Here is a 21,642-nt window from a genome sequence, read left to right as displayed (position 1 = left end):
AATCGACGATCGGCATGCTAGCAATTGGAGAGACTAGAGGTCAATGATCAAAGAGATGAGCTAGCAATTGGCAATCTGGTGATCGGCGAGCTAGCAATCAGCAAACGGTGATCTAGCGATCAGTTGGTTGATAATTTCTCATAGGTAATCAGAGATTTGCGAGCTAATGATAGGCTGTTTGCAACGTTCAGATCGTGTTTGCTGACGATGGTACTGTCAAGAAAAAGTCCTGAAGAAAAGGGGATCAAGGGTTCCCTGTGAGGAGTCTCGACCGATGGTAGATGCGTTTGATTCCCCTTGGAAGATGGAATCTTTGGTATCTTGAACCCTTCTGTAAAGCCTCTTACCTCTTATCTCGGCGGCCATGCTGTAATCCGTTTGCAGGGAGAGGAATGACGCAATGGTGACCTGTCAAAAAGTTTTCATTCTTTTTGCCTATTGTGCGAGTGCGCAGAAGAGTACTGGAGCGATGGCGCGCAGGATGATGCTGGTGCTCAGTTTCTGCTGAAGCGCAGTTTTCGGTGAATGTGCAGAAGACCGCTGGCGAGCATGCAAGCGCTGGTGCGCAGGTAAGCGCTGACGCATTGGCGAGCTTTGGATCTGAGAGCGCTGGCTCTTTGGCAAGAGCTGGCGCATTGGATCTGAAAACGCAACTGCGCAGGAGAGCGCAAGTGCGCAGGTGAGCGCTGGCTCTTTGTCAAGAGCTGGATCTGAGAGCACCAGTGAGCAGGAGAGCACTGGAACTGAGAGCGAAAGCGTGCAGGAGAGCGCTGACGCGCAGTAATGCACTGTGTAAGCTGTTGTGCAGTCTCCCTAGAATGCACAGAAGCGCGGGCGCGTGGGTACGCGATTGCGGGCGAGAACTCTCGCGTAGGAGAGCACTGGCGCGCAGGCGAATGCTGGTGTGCAGAGATTGTTGGCGAACAGGAGAGCGCTGGCGCATAGGACAACGATGGCGCAAGCATGCGCGAGCGTGCTGGAGCGCAGGAGAATGCTGGCGCACAGGAGAGCGCTGGCGGGCATGCAAGCGCAGGTGAGCGCTGGCGCATTGGATCTGAGAACGCAACTGCGCAGGAGAGCGCTGGCGAGCAAGCAAGCACTGGTGCACAGGTGAGCGCTGGATCTGAGCGCAAGCGCGAAGTAAGGCACTATGTAGGGTGTTGTGAAGTCTCCCTAGAATGCGCAAAAGCGCGCGACCAGGAGCATGGGCGTGTGGGCACGCATTGCGGGTGAGAACTCGCGCGTAGGAGATCGCTGGTGCGCGCGGAAGAGTGCCGAGCATGCGGATTGTGGTTGGCGCGCGGAAGACTGCTGACGCACAGGAGAGCGCTGGCACGTAGGACAACGATGGTGCAAGCGTGCTGGAGCACAGGAGAACGCTGGCGCGCAGGAAAACGCTGGCGTGCAAGAGAGCGGTGACGCGTAGGAGAGCGCTGGCGCGCATGAGAATGTTGGGCGAGCAGGAGACCGAAGTTGCGCGGGTGCGCGCTGAAGTTTCGGTGAGCTCTGTTGTGCCGGTGATTGTAGGTTGGCTGGTGAGCAGGTAAACATTGCTCTCTGTGGCGAGGTTGCGCTGGTAGGTCGACAGGTCAGCAGGTAAGACGATCAGGAACTGGGATGTGCCCTTTGGAAGGGCGAACATCCACCGATGGAGATCGCGAACGATCATCAGAGTCCAGGACCAATGTCCGAGGACTAGCTGCAGCATCGTCAGGAGAAGGTCCAGGAACAGATGACGCCCATGAGGGCCAGTGGACCAGCAAGCTGACCTTCAGCAGTAGCAATCCTCCGAAGAGGAGTCTTTATGAGTGGTCCCTCTCGCGAACGAGAGAGGTGATCATTTCGCAGGAGAGACTTGCCTAAGATTATGATCCGCCCACGAAGGAAGAGAGACTCAGGAAGGGGGGGAGCGTAGTCTAGGCGAAGACAGCAACAACAGTTGATGAAGTGATGAAGATGCAGGAAGTTCTCCCTCGGAAGGGAGAAACAACTTTACACCTGGGGAGGAATTTCTCCCTCGGAAGGGAAGTTATCCAACCCTAAAGGTGAACCACCTGGTAACGCTCTAAGATGATCTGACAAGAGCGCTACCTGAGGAAGCATAGCCGGAGCTAGTTCCTCGAAGATGAAGTGCTGATCAGGTGTTGCCACAGGCATACTTCTAAGAGAAGGGATGATGCCCATGATGACGTCCTCTGAGGGACGGCAGTGACAACAGATTCCCCAGGCATGAACAGAACAGCTCTGCTTCGTCGGCACTCTTAGTCGAACAAAAAAAAAATTGCATCGCTAACTGAGGAAAAATAAAATGGAACACCTAGTCCTTGATGGGAAGGGAGACCACCGAGGGAACAAGCATAAAATAAGTACTGCGCCCTCCCTTCCCCGGTCGACATTGTTGTCGTATATGTATCACCCGCACAGCACAAACACTGAAAAGAAAACTTATCACAAAACTATACTCATATACAGTACTGTATATACATAAACATTAAAAATGTTTTCATATATACATATGTATAAGAAATCACAAATTTTAAGTAATTTGTATTTTTCCTAACAGTACTTACCTCGAACTACTTTCTTAGGAGTATCTGGGGATCTCCTCCCAACCGACCAGAATTTTGTGTAGTTTACCCTACCTCCGTTTTCTATGCGGGGGAACCTCTGGCGGAGTGATACGCGCCATGAGGCGACCCGGGGTCAGAGAGCGTGCTCGCTCAAGTCTCGACCTCCAGTAAGTTTTAGATAGATAGGTTTCTATGATGTCCTGTAAGGCACTCAGGGCAGGATGGGCGGGCCATAACCCGAAAGTAGTTCGAGGTAAGTACTGTTAGGAAAAATACAAATTACTTAAAAATGATATTTTAATTATAAAATAAATTTTTGAATATACTTACCCGGTGAATATATAATAGCTGCTGCTCCAGCGGCTCGACAGAAAACACACACAAAAACTCGCGAGCGATCGCTATGAAGGTTGCGGGTGTGCCCACCAGCGCCAACTATCGGCCAGATACCGCATATACATGTAAACAGACCCAATTTTTTCTCATCCCGCTGGGTCTCTATCGGGGAGGAAGGGGGGGCCTTTAATTTATATATTCACCGGGTAAGTATATTCAAAAATTTATTTTATAATTAAAATATCATTTTTAAATATTTAACTTAGCCGGTGAATATATAATAGCTGATTCACACCCATGGTGGTGGGTAGAGACCAGAGTTAATTAAGTTTACAGCGTATATGCTTAGAGTTTTTGACAGTTATATCATAACAAAACCCAAATATAAAAAGGTACCTGGTAAGGAAGTTGACTTAGACGATTACTCTGCCTTATTAGTCTGTCTTCCTCACGAAGCCCAGCGATCCTCTTAGGATGCTGAAAGATTCACAGGAGCTGAAGTATTAAGGGCTGCAACCCATACAACAGGACCTCATCAAACCCCTAATCTGGGCGCTCTCAAGAAATGACTTTGACCACCCGCCAAATCAACCAGGATGCGAAAGGCTTCTTAGCCTTCCGTACAACCCAAAAAACAATATTAAAAACATTTCAAGAGACAGATTAAAAAGGATATTGGAATTAGGGTAATGTAGTGGTAGAACCCTCACCCACTACTACACTCGCTGCAACGAATGGACCCAGTGTGTAGCAGTCCTCGTAAAGAGTCTGGACATCTTTTAAGTAAAGTGACGCGAACACTGACTTGCTTCTCCAAAAAGTCGATTCCATAATACTTTGCAGAGATTTATTTTGCTTGAAGGCCACGGAGGTTGCTATAGCTCTAACTTCGTGCGTCTTAACCTTAAGCAAACATTGGTCTTTCTCATTCAAGTGAGAATGAGCTTCTCGTATTAAAAATCTGATAAAATATGACAAAGCATTCTTTGACATAGGCAATGATGGTTTCTTAACTGAGCACCATAATGCCTCAGATTTACCTCGTAATGACTTAGTACGAGCTAAATAGAACTTAAGAGCTCTAACAGGACATAATACTCTTTCCAGTTCGTTGCCTACGATCTCTGATAAGCAAGGAATATCAAAAGATTTAGGCCAAGGACGAGAAGGCAGTTCATTTTTGGCCAGGAAACCAAGTTGAAGTGAACAAGTGGCTTTTTCTGTAGAAAAGCCGATGTTCTTACTGAAGGCATGAAGTTCACTGACCCTTTTAGCCGAAGCCAAGCACACTAGGAAAAGTGTCTTGAGGGTGAGATCCTTCAGGGAGGCTGAATGTAATGGCTCAAACCTGTCTGACATGAGGAACCTTAGGACCACGTCTAAGTTCCATCCAGGAGTTGCCAAACGACGTTCCTTAGAGGTCTCGAAAGACTCAAGGAGATCTTGGAGATCTTTATTGTTGGAAAGATCTAAGCCTCTATGTCGAAAGACCGAAGCCAACATGCTCCTGTAGCCCTTAATCGTAGGAGCTGAAAGGGAGCGAACCTTTCTCAGATGTAAAAGAAAATCTGCGATTTGGGCTACAGAGGTACTGGACGAGGACACATATGCTGACTTGCACCAGTCTCGAAAGACTTCCCACTTCGACTGGTATACTCTAATGGTAGAAGCTCTCCTAGCTCTTGCAATCGCACTGGCTGCCTCCTTCGAAAAGCCTCGAGCTCTTGAGAGTCTTTCGATAGTCTGAAGGAAGTCAGACGAAGAGCTGGGAGGCTTTGATGGACATTCTTTACGTGGGGCTGACGTAACAGATCTACCCTTAGAGGAAGACTTCTTGGAAAGTCTACCAGCCATTGAAGTACCTCGGTGAACCACTCTCTCGCGGGCCAGAGGGTAGCAACCAACGTCAACCTTGTCCCTTCATGAGAGGCAAACTTCTGCAGTACCTTGTTGACTATCTTGAATGGTGGGAATGCATATAAGTCCAGAAGAGACCAATCCAGTAGAAACGCGTCTATGTGGATTGCTTCTGTATCTAGGACTGGAGAGCAATAGATTGGTAACCTTTTGGTCAACGAGGAGGCAAAGAGGTCTATGGTGGGTTGACCCCAAGTAGCCCAAAGACTCTTGCCCACATCCTTGTGGAGGGTCCATTCCGTGGGTATCACCTGACCCCTCCGACTGAGACAGTCTGCCAAGGCGTTCAAGTCCCCCTGGATGAATCTCGTCAACAGGGAGATGCCTCGATTTCTTGACCATAAGAGAAGGTCCCTTGCGATCTCGAGCAGCGTGAAGGAGTGTGTGCCTCCTTGCTTGGAGATGTACGCCAAAGCTGTGGTGTTGTCTGAGTTGACCTCTACCACTTAGTTTCGAAGAAGCTTTCGAATATCATCAAGGCCAAGTGGACTGCTAATAGCTCCTTGCCGTTGATGTGCATGCTCTTCTGACTTGAGGTCCACAGACCCGAGCATTCCCGACCGTCCAGGGTCGCACCCCAACCCAAATCCGACGCGTCTGAGAACAACACGTGGTTTGGGTTCTTGACTGCTAGGGATAGTCCCTCTCTCACACTGATATTGCTGTCCCACCATTTCAGGCATGCCTTTACTGGTTCGGAGACTGGGAATGATACCGTCTCTAACGTCTTGTCCTAGTTCCATTGAGAGGCTAGATGGAACCGGAGAGGCAGAAGGTGTAGTCTCCCTAGTGAGACAAACTGCTCCAGGGATGAGAGAGTCCCTACGAGACTGTTCCAACTCCTGACTGAACAAACGTTTTCTTTTCAGCATTAGTTGGACTTCGAGCAGGGCTTGTTCTATTCGGTGGCAGACGGAAAAGCCCGAAAAAACTGGACTGCGAATCTCCATCCCCAAATATAGAATAATCTGGGATGGGATCAGTTGGGACTTTTAGGTTGACCAAAAGTCCCAACTCCCTGGCCAGACTCAACGTCCAATGTAGATCCTGCAGACAGCGAAGACTGGACGATGCTCTGAGAGGCCAGTCGTCCAAGTACAGGGAGGCTCGGATCCCCGATAGATGGAGGGATTTTGCCACATTCCTCATGAGCCTCGTAAACACGAGAGGAGCAGGACTGAGGCCAAAGCACAGGGCTCGAAACTGGTACCCCACATTCCTGTAAACAAACCTCAGAAAAGGTTGGGAATCCGGGTGTATAGGAATGTGGAAGTAAGCCTCCTGAAGGTCGAGAGAGACCATCCAGTCGCCTTCCATTAATGCTGTCAAGACAGCCTGGTAGACTTCATCGTGAAGTTTGTCTTGACAATGAACACATTGAGCGCACTTGCCTCTTACGTACTCCTGCAGTGAACGTGGCTGCCAGATCATTGGAGCCATCCCTGAGGGACTTGTTCCTGCATAGAACGTGGCTGTCAGATCATTGGAGCCATCCCTGAAAGCCTTGTTTATGCATGACATAATTGTACAGCAAAACTTCAAACGCTCGAAAAAACTCCTAACAGGAGATGGTCTAGCTCTGAAGTCGACCATAAAATCTTGGAGCGTCTCATGACCAGGCGCCAGGGAGAGTCTATGAGGTTTGAGAAGTCTATCTGGGCAGAGGCAGGAACTCCCAAGCCGAGAACTTCTCCCGAGTCATATCAGACTCTCGCTCTATAAGCCAGCTTAAAGTAGGGAAAGCAAAGGCTGTCTCCCCCAAACTCCTCCTGGTGATAAACCAGTCGCCTAGCAAACGTAAAGCTCTCTTAGAAGAGCGAGAGAGCACTAGCTTATAAAACAACGGCTTCGAAGTAGCTAGGCCTAGTGTAACTCTGACGTTTAGGCGAACGAGGAGCAGCAGTTACAAAAAGATCCGGACAAAGATCCTTAAAAATCAGCATGATTTATTTAAAGTCCATAGAGGGCTGAGCAGCTTTAGGCTCCTCTCCGTCTGACAGAGTCCTCAAGGGAATATCAGTAGGAGGGGGAACAGCAACTTCCTCATCTGAAGGAACCTTGTCCGACAATAGCCGAGTCTCAAGCAAGGGAGAGACCTGCCGTGGTGGCAATGCTTGACAAGCAGAGTCCACACGCAAAGGAGCAACAGTAGCAGTCAAGGACGCTATGTCATGTAACTGCTTAAAGGACTGACCAGCAACAACCAACAGGTGCGGGAGGACGCTCGACGTCAACTCGAGACTGCCTTGACTGCCTAGACTGAGCAGTCAAAACAACTCTTGACTGCGGTGCTTGACGCTCAACGTCAAAACAAGTCAACTTCGCTGGTTGGCGAACGTCCTGAACGTCAACAAGAGCATGCGGCAGCGGCTGAACGTCCACAAGCGGCTGAAAGTCAACACTGGACTGCATCGAGTGAGGTTCTACAAAACGTGACTGACGTGACTTTGTAACGTCAACGTCAACAGGACGAGCAAATGTTCGTTGGGGCGGCTGACGGCCAGAATCTCGATCAGCTAAGCGGCGAGGATCATCGTGAACCTGCTCAGCAGAATAGTCCTCCATAAGAGAGGCAAGCTTATTCTGCATGTCTTGCCGTACAACCCATTTAGGATCAACGGGAATGGTTGCGGTAAGAGACGAGGGTAACGTCTGTGACTGCAAAACCTTGCCTACAAAAAGACTCTCGGAGCCTGTGTTACGCTTTTGTTTAGGCGGCGAGCAGTCTTCCGATGACTGCATAGGGTCAGAGCTGTCCTAATAGTTAAAACCAGGACGCTGGACCTGTCCTGAAAGGACTGACTTTCGCTTAAAGGGCCTCGAAACCTTGTTCCACGGTTTCTTATGCGAAAAGCCTTCGGATGACGAGGAGAAAATCGTCTCTCTCGTCTTATGGTAGGGGCGATCTTGGTGAGATACGCCTGATACCATAGAGGGAACGTCTGTTCGCTGATCAAGGCCTCTCGAACCCATAAGTCGTACGACATTACTTCTCCCCTGGGCTTGGGAGCTTGCAAGAGGTCTCTGACTAGGCGAACGACAGGCACGAACAGACGAACCGTCGGTCGCAACACTGATAACACTTTGCGCAATATCACTTTATCACTACGATTTTCTGTTTTGCACTTATTTCACTGAAATCGAATTTTTTAACAATTCACATTAGGTATGAATAAAACTGATTTCTACCTGAAGCACGCAATTCTACCCTCATCAAAAGGTTATAATTGCGAAATCAGTCGTATAATGTAAGCACATTAATACAAGCAAAAAACAGTAAACATATTTTAAGATAAAAAGATCAGTGGCTGGGAAGGAGACTAAACACTAGTTCATTCAAAACTACGTTTTCAATCTCTCACCGTACAGTGCCTTGGGACGAGAATAAAAACTAAAAACGTTTTATCCTTTCTCCCCGTACAGAGACTAGGGACGAGAGTAAAAAGCTGACTCGAGAACAACGTTACTCGCTTGGGACGAGAATAAAGATCGGAACGTTCTCTCTCCTCTCTCTCTCTCCGTCTCTATCTCTCTCTCTCTCTCTCTCTCTTGATTTCGCACCGAAGAGAAGAGCCCACTTACCTTTCGTCAATAAACAGGTTATTTGACCAAAGGAAAAAACTGAAAGGTTTTTCAATTAAAAAGTTCCTTTAAAATAGTATTTAAAACATTTAAGCTTTGAAAGAAGAATGAACAAAACGTCAGAATCGATTTACTCTTTCTGCAAAGTGAAACCGTGATACTCTCTCTCTCTATCGTAACGATAGAGCGCAAACTGCGTAGCATAAATAAACTAAACGTTAGTTCATCTTTGAAACAGTACGAAGACTATTCAAAGAAAATCTTTCATAAAATATCTACTAAAAAATATTAATTTAATAAGTTTTAAATTATTTGCTCTGTAAAAGTTATTTACGATTGAAAGGGCTCAACGTTGTTTAACTTCGGTTTCCAAGTTAGGACCGCCTACTCTCAGGAAAGGTCGCATATAAACAAATCATTAAAATTTATCTTGATGTTTATTATAAATGGAAAGCTAATCGAAGAGGCCTAATAAAGGCGGTTGAGATATAAAATATATAGAGGAAAATCTATAATTAATTTATAACGTGATAAGATAATTGCTAAAAGCCTAAAACACACTTCCGTACTAAGGGAAGGGTCGGCCATTTAAAAGTCAAAGAAAGTCCAAAAAACAATCCAAAGTCATCAAAAATTAAATCTATCCAAAAACGAGTTCAAGGTTCAAGTTGAAGATAAAACACCTGCACTGCGAAAGCTCAAACCAAAAGGAAGTACTTCACCAAATATGTTGAGAAAACTCCAGGTTATACAGCAAGTATTGATATGTCTTGTCGTTAAGGCCGACAGAGAAAAAATTGGGTCTGTTTACATGTATATGCGGTATCTGGCCGATAGTTGGCGCTGGTGGGCACACCCGCAACCTTCATAGCGATCGCTCGCGAGTTTTTGTGTGTTTTCTGTCGAGCCGCTGGAGCAGCAGCTATTATATATTCACCGGCTAAGTTAAATATTTAAAATTTGTGATTTGTTCCAACACGGAGTACTTACCTCGAACTACTTTCTTAGGAGACTTATACTTTAGGAGGTGGGAGTGGCCTTCCGGACCTAGAGATCGTCGACGAAGAGAAAAGAGGAACCTATATAGGAGGCTAGGTTCTGCTGACCCCAAAAATAGAAACGAGAAATAGGGAAAACTACGCAAAAAACTATCTTAGTGTCTAAGTAACTCACCTCTGTAAAAATCCTTGGAGACGTATTCTTTCACTGACAGTGTATCCCATGGAAGATGAAGGATTCAAGGGGCATGTAGGGGAAGGTGATAGGGGGGGAAAAAGGTAAGGAAGGAACCGGTGTCTTTTGGACTTACCGCCCACGGCTTCCCCGGGGCTACACCTTAAATCTTCTGGAGTGCAGAAATGACGGGACCAAGAGAGAACCCGTCCAAGGATTTTCTCGAACATTCCTTTAGGTAGTGAGCTGTAAAGGTGGATTGTCTTGACCACGTACCTACTCTCAGGATCTGGTCCACTGCCATGTTCCGCTCGAAGGCCAACGAAGTACTCAGGCCACTGATGTCATGGGGTCTAGGCTTTCCCGGAAGGGAAACCTCCAAACTGTTGTAGGCTCTACTGATTATCTGTCGCAGCCAGAAGGAGACCGTATTCTTGGATACCGGCTTCTTCACCAGTCCTGAGGAGACGAACAGACTCTTGGTCTCGGGGCGAAGTCTGGCCGTCCTCTCTAGATACTTCCGTTGTGCCCTGACTGGGCACAGTAGCAAGTCCCTTGGGTTGTCCGACCGCGGGATTGCTGGCACTGAGAACCCTTCAAACCTAGGGTCCCAAACAGCTGGGTTCAGAGTTTTGGCTACGAAGGTGGGTAAGAACCTGAAGGTAGCTTCTCGCCACCCCTTCGAGTGTGAGACCTTGTAAGACAGCCCATGAATCTCGCTTACTCTTTTCGCCGACGCAAGGGCTAACAGGAAGACCGTCTTGAGGGTGAGCTCCTTGTCTAGGATATCCTTGAGAGGTTCGAAGGGAGGCTCCGAAAGCATCTTCAGCACTCTAGCCACATCCCACTGGGTCACTCTAGTGGCCTGGGGGGAACACGACTGTTCAAAGCTCTTGATGAGCATCGAGATATGTCTGGAAGCACCTAGGTCGATGCCCTTTAGGAGGAAGACTTGGTCCAACGCCGCTCGGACTCCTTTGATGGCTGGAATGGACGTGCCCACTTTGTCCCTAAGATAGACCAGGAAGTCTGCTATCTTGTGAACGGGGGCCTCTAAGCCTGATGTTCTTCAAGGAGCACCATTTTGTAAAGGTAGCCCACTTCGCTTGGTATACCGCGACCGACGACTGTCTTAGGTAACCTGACATCCTTGCTGCGGTCTTCGACGAATATCCTTCCTTCCTCAGGAGACGCTCGATAACCTCCACGCGTGAAGGCGGAGGGACCGAGGGTTTTCGTGACCTTTGGAAGAAGGTCTGGCCTGTCCGGAAGTGGCCAAGGTGGAAGGCGCGCCAGTTCCTTTAGGTCTGCGAACCATTCCCTATCCAACCACCAGGGCGCTACCAAAGTCATCCACAGGTTGTCCGCCTGCCTCACCCTGATGAGGACCTGTCTGAGCATTCCGAAGGGGGGGAAGGCGTATACTGTACGTCGATTGTCCCAAGGATGTTGAAAGGCGTCCTCGAACGCTGCTGTTGGATCTGGCACAGGAGAACAAAACACGGGGAGCTGTGCGTTTAGTCTCGTGGCGAAGAGATCTATTACCGGAGAGCCCCACTTCAGGATGATGGTCTTGGCCACTCCTGGGTGTAGGGACCATTCCGACCCTACAACTTGACCCATCCTGCTGAGGCCGTCAGCTAGGACGTTCCTCTTTCCCAGAATGAATCTGGCTGTGATCTTGATCTGCTCCTCCTCTGCCCATTCCAGGAATTCCGTCGTGAGACTGCACAGTTCCCTCGACTTCAGTCCTCCCTGCTTTTTCACGTAGGCCACCACCGTGGCGTTGTCGCACATCAGAGCCACGGTGTTTCCCCGGAGTAGATGGACGAACTCTCGGCATGCCCTTGGCATGGCGATCAGTTCTAGCACGTTTATGTGCCGGCTCCTCTCCTCGGCGTCCCATTTTCCTTTTGCTGTCTTGTCGAGAAGAAGGGCTCCCCAACTCTCCTTGGATGCGTCCGTGAACAGCAGCATCTCCGGAGGGTCGACTGCGAAGGGCATTCCCTTGAGGGTATTTGCTCTGACGTGCCACCACTTCAGGACCTCCTTCGTCTCCGGGGACACCGGGACTATCTTGTGCAGGGAGTCCCCCTGGTTCCAGAGCTCCTTCAGGTTCCACTGCACGCCCCTGAGTTTAAGCCTCCCCTGGGGAACTAACTTTTCCAACGACACGAGATGGCCTATCAATCTTTGCCAGTCCTTGGCTCTCCTGGGCTGGCCCGACAGGAAGGGCCGGAGTATCTGCTCTAGGTTGTCCAGTCTCTCCGCAGAGGGGAAGGCTCTCGCCAACCGGGAGTCTAGAACCATCCCTAGGTAGGTCATCCTGGTGGAGGGTATCAGCTGAGACTTCTCCAGGTTGATGGTGATACCCAAGACGCTGCAGTACCGCAGAAGTTACGCGCCTTGCTTCTTCAGTGCTCACTCTGAGGCTGAAAGCAACAACCAGTCGTCTAGGTACCGAATCAGGCGGATGCCCTGTTCGTGTGCCCAGGCTGAAATTGTTGCGAAAACCCTCGTGAAGACCTGAGGAGCTGTCGACAGTCCGAAGCAGAGGGTTCTGAACTGTAACGTCTGGGTACCCCATTTTACTTTTAGGAACTTCCTGCTGGAGGGGTGGACAGGGATCTGGAAGTAGGCGTCCTTGAGGTCTATGGACATCATGAAGTCCTCTTCCCTCAAGGCCGCTAAGACCGACTTCGGGGTGTCAATCTTGAAGTCGGTCTTGCACACGAACTTGTTAAGGACTGAGAGGTCTATGACCGGTCTCCAGCCCCCTGTCGCTTTCTCCACCAGGAAGAGCCTGCTGTAGAACCCCGGTCCTGGATTCTTGACTGGCTCTACTGCCCCTTTCGCGAGCATGGCCAAAACTTCCTCCTGCAACGCTGTCTTTTTCAAGGGGTCCTTGGGCGCCAACCACTCCGCCTGCTGGTCCGGGATCAGAGGGGGCAGCTCCGCTAGGAAGGGCAACCTGTATCCTTTCTTCAGTACTGCTACGGTCCACGGATCCGCTCCGTGGTCCCGTCATGCTTGCCAAGAGAGATTGAGGCATCCCCCTACCTGAGGCTTCGGCAGGAGTAGGGGGCCTCCCATCCTATCTCCTCCGAGAGGCGCGGCTGGAACGTCCTCTCCTGGAATTAGAGTAGGATGGTCTGAAGCTCGCCTGAGGGGACGAAGTACCCCTACGGGAGGGCTGCGAGGGCTGGTGCCAAGACACTGACGGGGTGTCCCTTCTGGGCTGGATCGGCGAGGCGCGGGGAGGGTGAGAGACATCCGAAGAGGGTCTCCTATGGGCAGGCCGTCTTGCTGGAGGGGGTCTGGGCTCTCCCGCCTCCTTAAGTTTCCTAACCCTCTCCATAGTCTTTTCCACTGCCTTCAGGGGAACACCAACTCTCCCCACAGGGGTAAGTTCCTTAAGGCTCTTGCTTCGCTGTCTGGTAGTCTCCTGACCAGCTTACACAGGACTGTGTCCCTCTTCCTTCTGCAGGACCCAGTTGGCTGCCTGAGAGAGGGACTGGTACAATAGGAACTTGAGAGCCTTCCCCCCCCCCGAGCTAATTAGTTCCCTCAGCAAGGTCTGGTTCTCGGGGACGGAGAGGTCGTGAGAGGCCTGAAAGCCTACTAACGTGCAGGCCCACCAGTCCAACCATGATGATACGTATACCAAATCCAGGGCCATATCCTTCATCATGGAGGTTTCCGTCAGAGAAAAACACACTGGAGCGGAGGATCCCCTATCTTCAGCGGCTCCCTGGTTCAGGATAGCAATTGCTGGCTAAACCGTACAGGGACCTCCGCTGCGCCCCTCCGGGAGATAAAATCGCTTCTGTGTCTTAAGTCCCTGGAGGAGTTTGGAGGCGCTTTGATTCCTGGGAGCGTCCGCCTAGCTGGCTATGAACCTATTTATATGGTCTATACCCAGCCTAACGTCCCTCGCCAGGGGAAGAGCCAGAGAAGGCCTCTGTTGCACAGGATTATCCACTAGTTTGCTAAGCCCAGAGTGCCAGGCTTCGTCCGTCGAGGGCTTCGGCTCATCCAGCCTATGATGTCGCCTGATGAGGGCTAGGACCTTCCTATAAGTGGAGACCTCGTCCGTCAAACATTCTCCGCCATCCACGAGGCCTTCGGCCGACTGGTCCTCCGCCTGAGTAGGTACGTCTAAGACGGAGGGCTCCGCTTGAGGTGGAGGCATCTTTCTCTCGTGGCGAGCCCTTGGCGGCTCGACTCGCTGAGCGGGCAGCCCCGCTGGGACGAGGGTATCCGTCATGGGCCTACCCCCTCCTGCGGGGATCCAGGTGGCTGCGGGCTTCCCCGTGCTAACTGGCTGACTCTTACGTTCAGGGCGAGCCATTGAAGGACCGGAGGCCGGGACAAGGCTGCCAGTCCGAAGGGGTGACTCTCTCCGCTGGGTGGATGAATTCGGAACCTTCGCGGACTTATGCCTGTCGACCAAGACCTGATGCGAGGACTTCCGTCGATTCTTGGGCCTGCTGGAGGGGCCGTACCTCGAGGATGGAGAAAGAGCTCTCGGGAGCCAGCCAGAGGTACTCGGGGCTGCTGAAGCTCCTAGGAGGTGGCTGCGTGGGATGGTGACTCTCACCCATTCGTCTTTTGATGAGCGGCTCCTCCTGTGTTTCCTCCTGGGGGATCTGAACCGTCTCCTGGTGTGGCGAGATCGGGAACGGGAACAGGAACGGGACCTCCTCCTGTGGGACCTCTCTCGTCTCCTCTTCGAGTCCCTCGGACCTTCGTCCTCCGAGGAGAAAGAGTACGACCCAAAAGAGGAGACCGATGACTGGTAAGAACTTGCTGAACGGTCCGAATCGTCCCGAGTTGCTGGTGGCTCTTCATGCCGGTCCGCTGGTGTAGAAGGCTGAAGAAAGACGGGAGGGAGCGTTGCTGAGGGCGCCAGGGGAGAGCGAGGCACTTTCCTATGGGTAAACCAGGTGTCGAACTCCTCCTCCAGTCTCATGGGTGACCTGAAGGGCGTCCTCGGCGGCTCCCACGCGAGGGGGTCTCAACTCGGTGAATCCTCCATCTCGGCGTCTCCCCCGGCCGCTGACGTACCTGAAACGCAGACCCAAGAAGCGGGGGAAGAGGCTGTAGTGGCCTTCCCCCACATACGATCGTCGGTAGAGACGGGACCTACTGGCACCAGGACCTCGTCTCCCGAACACACTCCCGTCTCTCCCTCAGGCCCCCCACTTGCCTGGACCGACACAACATCCCCACCAACAGAAATCACAGACTCCTGGGGAAGAGCAATGGGCCGCTTCCCCGCAACGAACTTACCTCGTTCCCTACTCTGGGTAGGGGATGGCGGCAGAGAAGCTCTCTCCGAAGAGGCATCAGGCGAAGCAAGAGGCAAGGCAATGCTTGACTTCTTCGGCGACCTCTTGAGCGCCTTCTTCTTTTTGGTGCCGTAGCGCACCCACTGAACTTCATTCCAGGATTCACACTCCGGACACGTGGCTGCAGGGGAACACACACTGCCCCTACATGACGAACACAAGGAGTGGGGGTCGACTTCTGGCTTGGAAAGAAAAGCCCCACAAGATTTACAAGCCATAGGCCCGGGGCAATGACGGGGATGCTCCATAACGAACCAGTAAAGCACCACAAGACACAGGGACACAGAGGGAAAAGGAAGGATAAGGTAAGGTATGGACACAAGAGGACCACGTGGGGACTGCATGGGACACAAAGAGTTGCACTGGGTAAGGAGAGCGCGGCGAGATGTTATCACGACGCGACCAGAAAACTTACTGGAGGTCGAGACCTGAGCGAGCACGCTCTCTGACCCCGGGTCACCTCATGGCGCGTATAACTCCGCCAGAGGTTCCCCCGCATAGAAAACGGAGGTAGGGTAAACTACACAAAATTCTGGTCGGTTGGGAGGAGATCCCCAGATACTCCTAAGAAAGTAGCTCGAGGTAAGTACTCCGTGTTGGAACAAAAAGTAAGTTACAAGACAAAATAGGCGAGGAGGAAGAGCGGAAACAACCGCTCTCAATCCGAGCCAAAAGTAAAGTGACTAAATCACAGGTGTGTGAACAGGAGTGGTAGCAAGCTACCCCCGTTAACTAGCGGTGTGGGTAGTTAACCATTGCTAAATTTTAATGGCTCGTCATTTCAGCTCCGCCAAAAGTATAACCCCTCATAAATAGCGTGGATTGTATTCCAGTTACGGAAACAAACTGGATTATAGGTCAGTGAAGTGAGAGATGAAATGAACAGGACGCAATACTCTGAGTGAATAACGGAGATTGTCCAAGGTTCGGCCTCGAGCTGCATCCACCTGGTCTAGCAGTTTTGTAGGCATCCCCCTACTGGTGGACAAGCAGGGAAATTACCTCTTCTAGCGTTTACGGCTTCTACTGCCACCTCTCTGAAGTTTTCCTCCATGATTGGACTCGTTGCCTTTCCCATTCTTGACAGGAAAGGGCTTCTAAGACACCTTTGTTTTCGAAACCTCTACTGTTTTAATAGTTGATAGTTTTATGGCTGGTGTTAGAAGGGCTGGAGGTCTGTTGGGCCGAGCTGTAAGGGCCCTAAGAAGGAGACTATTTGTGTTGGGCTTCCTCCACCTCTCCGCAGCCTGCTCGACGTCCCTTGGCTCAAAGAGGAAGAACCCCTCAATGGAGAAGTTTCGGAGCCTAGCGATCTCCGGAGACGGAGGCGAAGGTCGGTAACCAGAGGAGACAGGATGGACAGTTTCTTCCGAAGAAGACTGAGGAGGTGAAGAGATTAAAGGACTCTTGCCGCCGACCGACCATGTATGAGTGTGGGATCAGCAGGCTGATCAACAGCAAGCCTCTGAAGAAGAGTTTCTATGCGAGACCCTTTACTGGGAAGGAAAACACTCGTCGAAGGATGTTTGTCGGGGGAAGGAGCTCAGACCCCGGTGGCGGAAGATGGAGAAGACGACGTAGTCAAAGGAGGCAGGGCAGCAGACGAGCTCTCCGAAACCACAACGTTGACAACCTACAAAGGGTTGCCGTCCGACGCTAATACGTCAACGAGAGATACCGCGAAAAAAGCGGGTGCGATCGCTAAAGCCGAGCGAGAGGCAGTAAGGTGAATCGACAACTCTTGAGGCGGCTATTCACGAACCGCTGGATGTTTCAGAATGGTGTTAGCCCACAGGGTCACTACCTGATAGGCCAGAAAGTCAATGGAGTGGGTGCCAGAGAGAAGGAAGGTCTCCGAAGCCTTCCTGGTATGGCGATGAACGATTGTTAACCACCCTACCTTCCTGGCAACCACAACCACTACCTTTGGTGGCTGTAGTTGGAGATCCTCTTTACATGAGGATGTGATGGCCGCTGACGCGTTGGAGAGCGTCGGGAAACCTCCTGCTCAAGACACGATAGTGATTGCTAACGTGAAGACCAACGGCTCGATGATCGATAATAGGGAGAGTCTTCCTGCATTGATGAGCGATACTGCAATGACGCGGGATCGATCGTTACCGCTGCATGAGAGGCAGGTTGGTGTGTTGACGATCCTCGAGAGGCGACTAACGTGTAGCTGAGCATGAAGGCTGACCGATGAGAGATGATTCAAGTTGAAGTGAATAACGAACAGGTGGGTGAATGCGTTCTAAAGGAGAGCGACGCTATGGTTTGGGAACGCTTAGCAATACGGCCGAACGCTGGTTTGTTAAGTGACTGATGAGTGATTACATACACTATGGAGGTCTAAGATATGCGTGTGGTCGCTGAGGTGAATGCTGTTAGCAAGACGGTCGATGACGAGCAGGCGAATGCTAACAAGCATACGAACGCTGATGAGCATGGGATTGCTGACGAGCAGGTGATTTCTGAGGTGGAGGAAGAGCAGGAGATTCTTGCGTTCTCAGCAATTCTCGCATAGCAGAAGGTTATCGAGAAGTCAAACTCGTAAACGGTTCATGTGTAACCAAGCGCTTGGTAGGTACAAGAGTTGTCGAACATTGACGACGATCAGGCGATCCAAGAGCTCACCGAAGCATGGTGATTCAAGTGTAATCGAAAGGTTAGGAGGTACACGAGTTGTTGATCGTTGACGATAGTCAGGCGATACACAAGCTGATTGAAGCTTTAAGCGTCGGTGATCCACATGTAACCAAACGCTTAGGTGGTACACACAACACAAAATGTCGATCCTTGACAATGGTCAGGCGATTCAAGAGCTGATGGAAGCAGACGATGGAGAGACTGTCGAGCAGGTGAGCGATTCACGCCCTGGATTGCGATTGTGTTCCGAAGAAGAGAGACGCGTTAGACTGAAGCGATCTGAGCAACAACCGAATGCTGGCTTGTTAAGCAATGAGCGTTCAAGCGTCGACGAATTACGAATCACTGGATGAGGAGATAGGCCGACGATTCATGCACCATTGGGCGTTTTATGCTTTGACGGTGATCGACACGTTTCGGTTACGAGACGCATGAGAACGCTGTTGGGTAGGAGATCGAAGTTCCTGACACTGACAAGTACGTAATTCCAAACAGCTGGAACAGCAGGTGATTGTTGAGCTGCAAGCGGTTCATGCGTAGCAGGCGATTCCCGATAGAAAGATGGAAGAGCAGGTTGAACGAGTCATCAGCTGTAGGCGGTGGCTAGGCGATCCACGAGCTGACAGGACAGTTGCGTTGAAGATCAATAGTCAACCTGACGAACAGGTGAACATCGAGTGGAAGTCTGACTAGGAGAAAGCTACCGATGAACTGTAGCTTGAGCTTGGGGAGAGAAATGTTATCCTCGTGAGGCGACACATACTAAGGAGGAGATTGAGAACATAGGCTCCATGCCTTCTTAAAGATGGCAGCTCACCTTTACCCTCCGACCTAAGTAAGTACACAAAGGGTTTTAGGCTGTCTTATATTTAATATGGCTGTGTAAGGGGGGGATCGCACGGGGGATGAAGCCACCCCGCCAGGTAAGGATACGGCTATTAGGTTAGGTTAGGTTATGTGGTTTGTTTAGGTTAGCTGGTGACTTTGTTTATTGCTGATTCTACACGTGCCATTATTCGTATGTTAAAACAGATTCTTTGATTCATAAAAATATTATTAAAATTATTAGTGGCGGAGCTATTGTATAGAATTACCTAAAACTGAAAATACATTCCTGTCAACAAAAATAACTATACCTATAAATTTGGGTTTCATTGTAGTGTATTACAGGGCAATGTAACCTAGGAAAACAACTACTTTTTCTTATAGAAAAAATTAAGCTCTCTTCGAAAATGACACTCGTTCCCGTCATAAATGAATAGTTTCAGAAATATGTATAAATCTATATCCTCCGATAACGGGGGACCCCCAGTGGGAACTCGGGGTTTTGGGTGGGGAAAACATACTAGGGAATCGATATATAAATGTAAAACAATCCTTTTCTTCTCTATACATTACCTTCTTGAAATTATAATAATCGGAGGAAAATACAAAACAGTATATCTGGATAAACTTTGGAGGCGCCGTTGCAAAGATTGTGTCATGAAAAAATACAGTAACCAGTGCTGCCAACGTACGATGTAGATAAAATTTTAACATTCCATGCTAACATTAGCACACGTACGTTCGTTCGTTCGTGCATACCAGTTTCGCCCTGCGCAGAAACCCCTCCCCCCTGCGCAGAAGCTTTTTCCCATTTTATTACTCGTTTTATTATCCTATTCCTTTTAAAATCATCTCATTTTATATTCCCATTCAATATTATTTATCATTCATTCTATTTCATCTTCCTAAATTGGGTTTATTTCTTTTGTTATTTCCTTTTCACTACCCGGTTTCACATAAATTCTTCCTCTGGACTAGTTTCCCTATCCAGTTCATTCATGGTAAAACCATCTCATTTTATATTTCCTTTCAATATTATTTATCATTCATTCCATTTTACCTTCCTATATTGTTTTTATTTCCTTTTCACTCCCCAGTTTCACATAAATACTTTCCCTGGAATAGTTTCCCTACCCAGTTTATTTATGTTTACCCTCTAGACTTCCTTATTTTTCTGTTAACCAATCAGGATCCGATACGTATTCAAAGTTTACACAAGGGGGTTGACAACTGATATTTCCCTACCCCCTTCCTTTGTCTCTTTAAGTGGTCTGTTCTTTCCTCTTCCATGAAGTCCTTTTCCTTTGTAACCTTTGAACTAGTCAGGTGTCCGCCATTTCGAGTGACATTTATTTTTTCGTATTTTACGATGGAGGAAATTATAGATACTTGTAACGGCTGCAGTATTCTGTAGCTAAAAGCATTTGCTAAATTCCATGGTGATTTTTATGATTCTTCTGCCAATGTTGATACTTTCCTGAAATCACACAATGTAATTCCTCAACTCTTGCAGTGCCCCAAGTGTCGTTCTCCCCTATCTTACAGGAAAGATATTCACATGTTTTATTGCAATACCGAATCCAACGTACCTAAAACCAAAAAGAAACTTCATTGTGGGTATACCGTTACTTCCTATAAAGGTACATTTTTGGGAAAAAGTCGTCTACCCCCATGGAAGACTCCCGTGACCCGCAAGTTTCGTCGTCTTGTTCGTAAAGGTAAGTGGAGAATTTTACCGTTTTCAGTAAATACCTGAGGTTTGTGACCTGTCATACTACTAGGATAGGTTAGGTGGGTTTGTTAGGTTCTGTGCCCTTTTTGTACTTTTTATATATCGAGTAAAACTTATATGGAGAAATTATTTAAAATACATATGGAAATATCTATCATTGCTATCGTTAGTAATGTCATCGTGCCGTTGGTAATTCTGTGTATCATACGTCAACATTGGTAGCACTGTGTATTATTGGTAACGTTGCTAATGTTATCGTTCGCAGTACATTCGTTTAAGAGAAGTGACACCGTTGAAGAAATGCTTATATTTAAATATTTTAACACAACATATACGACATCAGTGAATATATTTAACCATTTTAACAGGAAATATATGTTTTCCTGTAGGAAATAACGTGATCTAACCGGTTTTCACCTTCATTTCATCCGAGATATCAGCAACCAATTCGGCAACTTAAAGTTAACCGAATTGGTTGATCTGTTTGTTTCCGATTGATTCAAATTCGGTTAAATCACGTTATTTACTATGGGAAAACATATATTTTCTGTTCGAAATCTCACCTTGTAATATAATACAAAATTACCTAAATTTGCATCTATGAATGGTACATGGATATACATAAACAAATGTACTCTTAACCCAACCTATGAGGTTAGGAGTTTACCAGAATAGTGAGCTTTTACTAGCCTGGACTCCAACCTAACCTCACCAACAGTTTAACTCATACAATATAATAGTTCCTTGACAAGACGACAAACAAGCCTAATTCCTCTCGTGCAACTGCTCTGGGGTTTTGAATTACACTACGCCTTCCTCGGAAATGTTACCTTGAAAAGAACCTTAAACAGTGAACAGAAGCTGAGGCATACCTGTTTTCCTTCCGGTTTGGGAATGACCTCCTCTTTTAACTTGATAACTTTTTCGGGGTCGCCATATTCATCATAGGTTAAAGATGAACAAAGTCCACTAGCAGATCTCTTGACAACTTGCGATAAATAGACCACATTTAGAGATCGTCTTACTCCTCTGTACACCGGCAACATCGTTATATTCTAGGTTAGTTATGGTAGGAAATTGTTTTTTCTCGCCTTTACCGTTTGTCTATTTTACAATCAGTCTTTATACAATGTGTAAAATATGTAAGTTTAGACGCAGGCCGGGACGCCGACAATTGAATTTGTCGTCAAATTACCAACCTTCAATGTTTACTTTTACACAGCTGATTTGTTTACCCAGATAAAGGTTACCTCAAGATATGTATTTCTTAACATTATTTTTGTTTTCCAAAATCGAGGACAATAGTTAACTGTCAGGGTACTTTTATTCAGAGAAAGAAAAAAAAAGAAAATTCATATCTGATTTGGAGACAAAGACAATACAATATAAAAGAAAGATCAACTAAATTACATTGCAAAATTACTTGAGGCGCTGTTGCAAAGGCTGTGCTTCGATCCTGAACCTGACCAGGTTTAAAGGTCTGTGACTAGAGGAAATAATAGAAAAAGTT

The 21,642-nt window shown here is 48.5% G+C and overlaps 1 protein-coding gene across 1 annotated transcript in view; it reads right to left on the bottom strand.

Moving 5' to 3' along the window:
• Positions 1–21,375, bottom strand: part of LOC137642487 (enoyl-[acyl-carrier-protein] reductase, mitochondrial-like) — a 101,625-nt gene extending 80,250 nt beyond the window's left edge. Inside the window, exon 1 of the mRNA XM_068375079.1 lies at positions 21,005–21,375. Within this exon, the coding sequence (XP_068231180.1) occupies positions 21,005–21,178 (174 nt within the window). The 5' untranslated portion in view covers positions 21,179–21,375. The remainder of the gene's footprint in view (positions 1–21,004) is intronic.
• Positions 21,376–21,642: the final 267 nt, after the last annotated feature.

The sequence above is a fragment of the Palaemon carinicauda genome, chromosome 6 (assembly GCF_036898095.1).
Source record: "Palaemon carinicauda isolate YSFRI2023 chromosome 6, ASM3689809v2, whole genome shotgun sequence".
Lineage (NCBI taxonomy): Eukaryota > Metazoa > Arthropoda > Malacostraca > Decapoda > Palaemonidae > Palaemon > Palaemon carinicauda.
The sequence above is the reverse complement of the archived record's forward strand: the minus strand, read 5'-3'. Positions and strand labels throughout refer to the sequence as shown.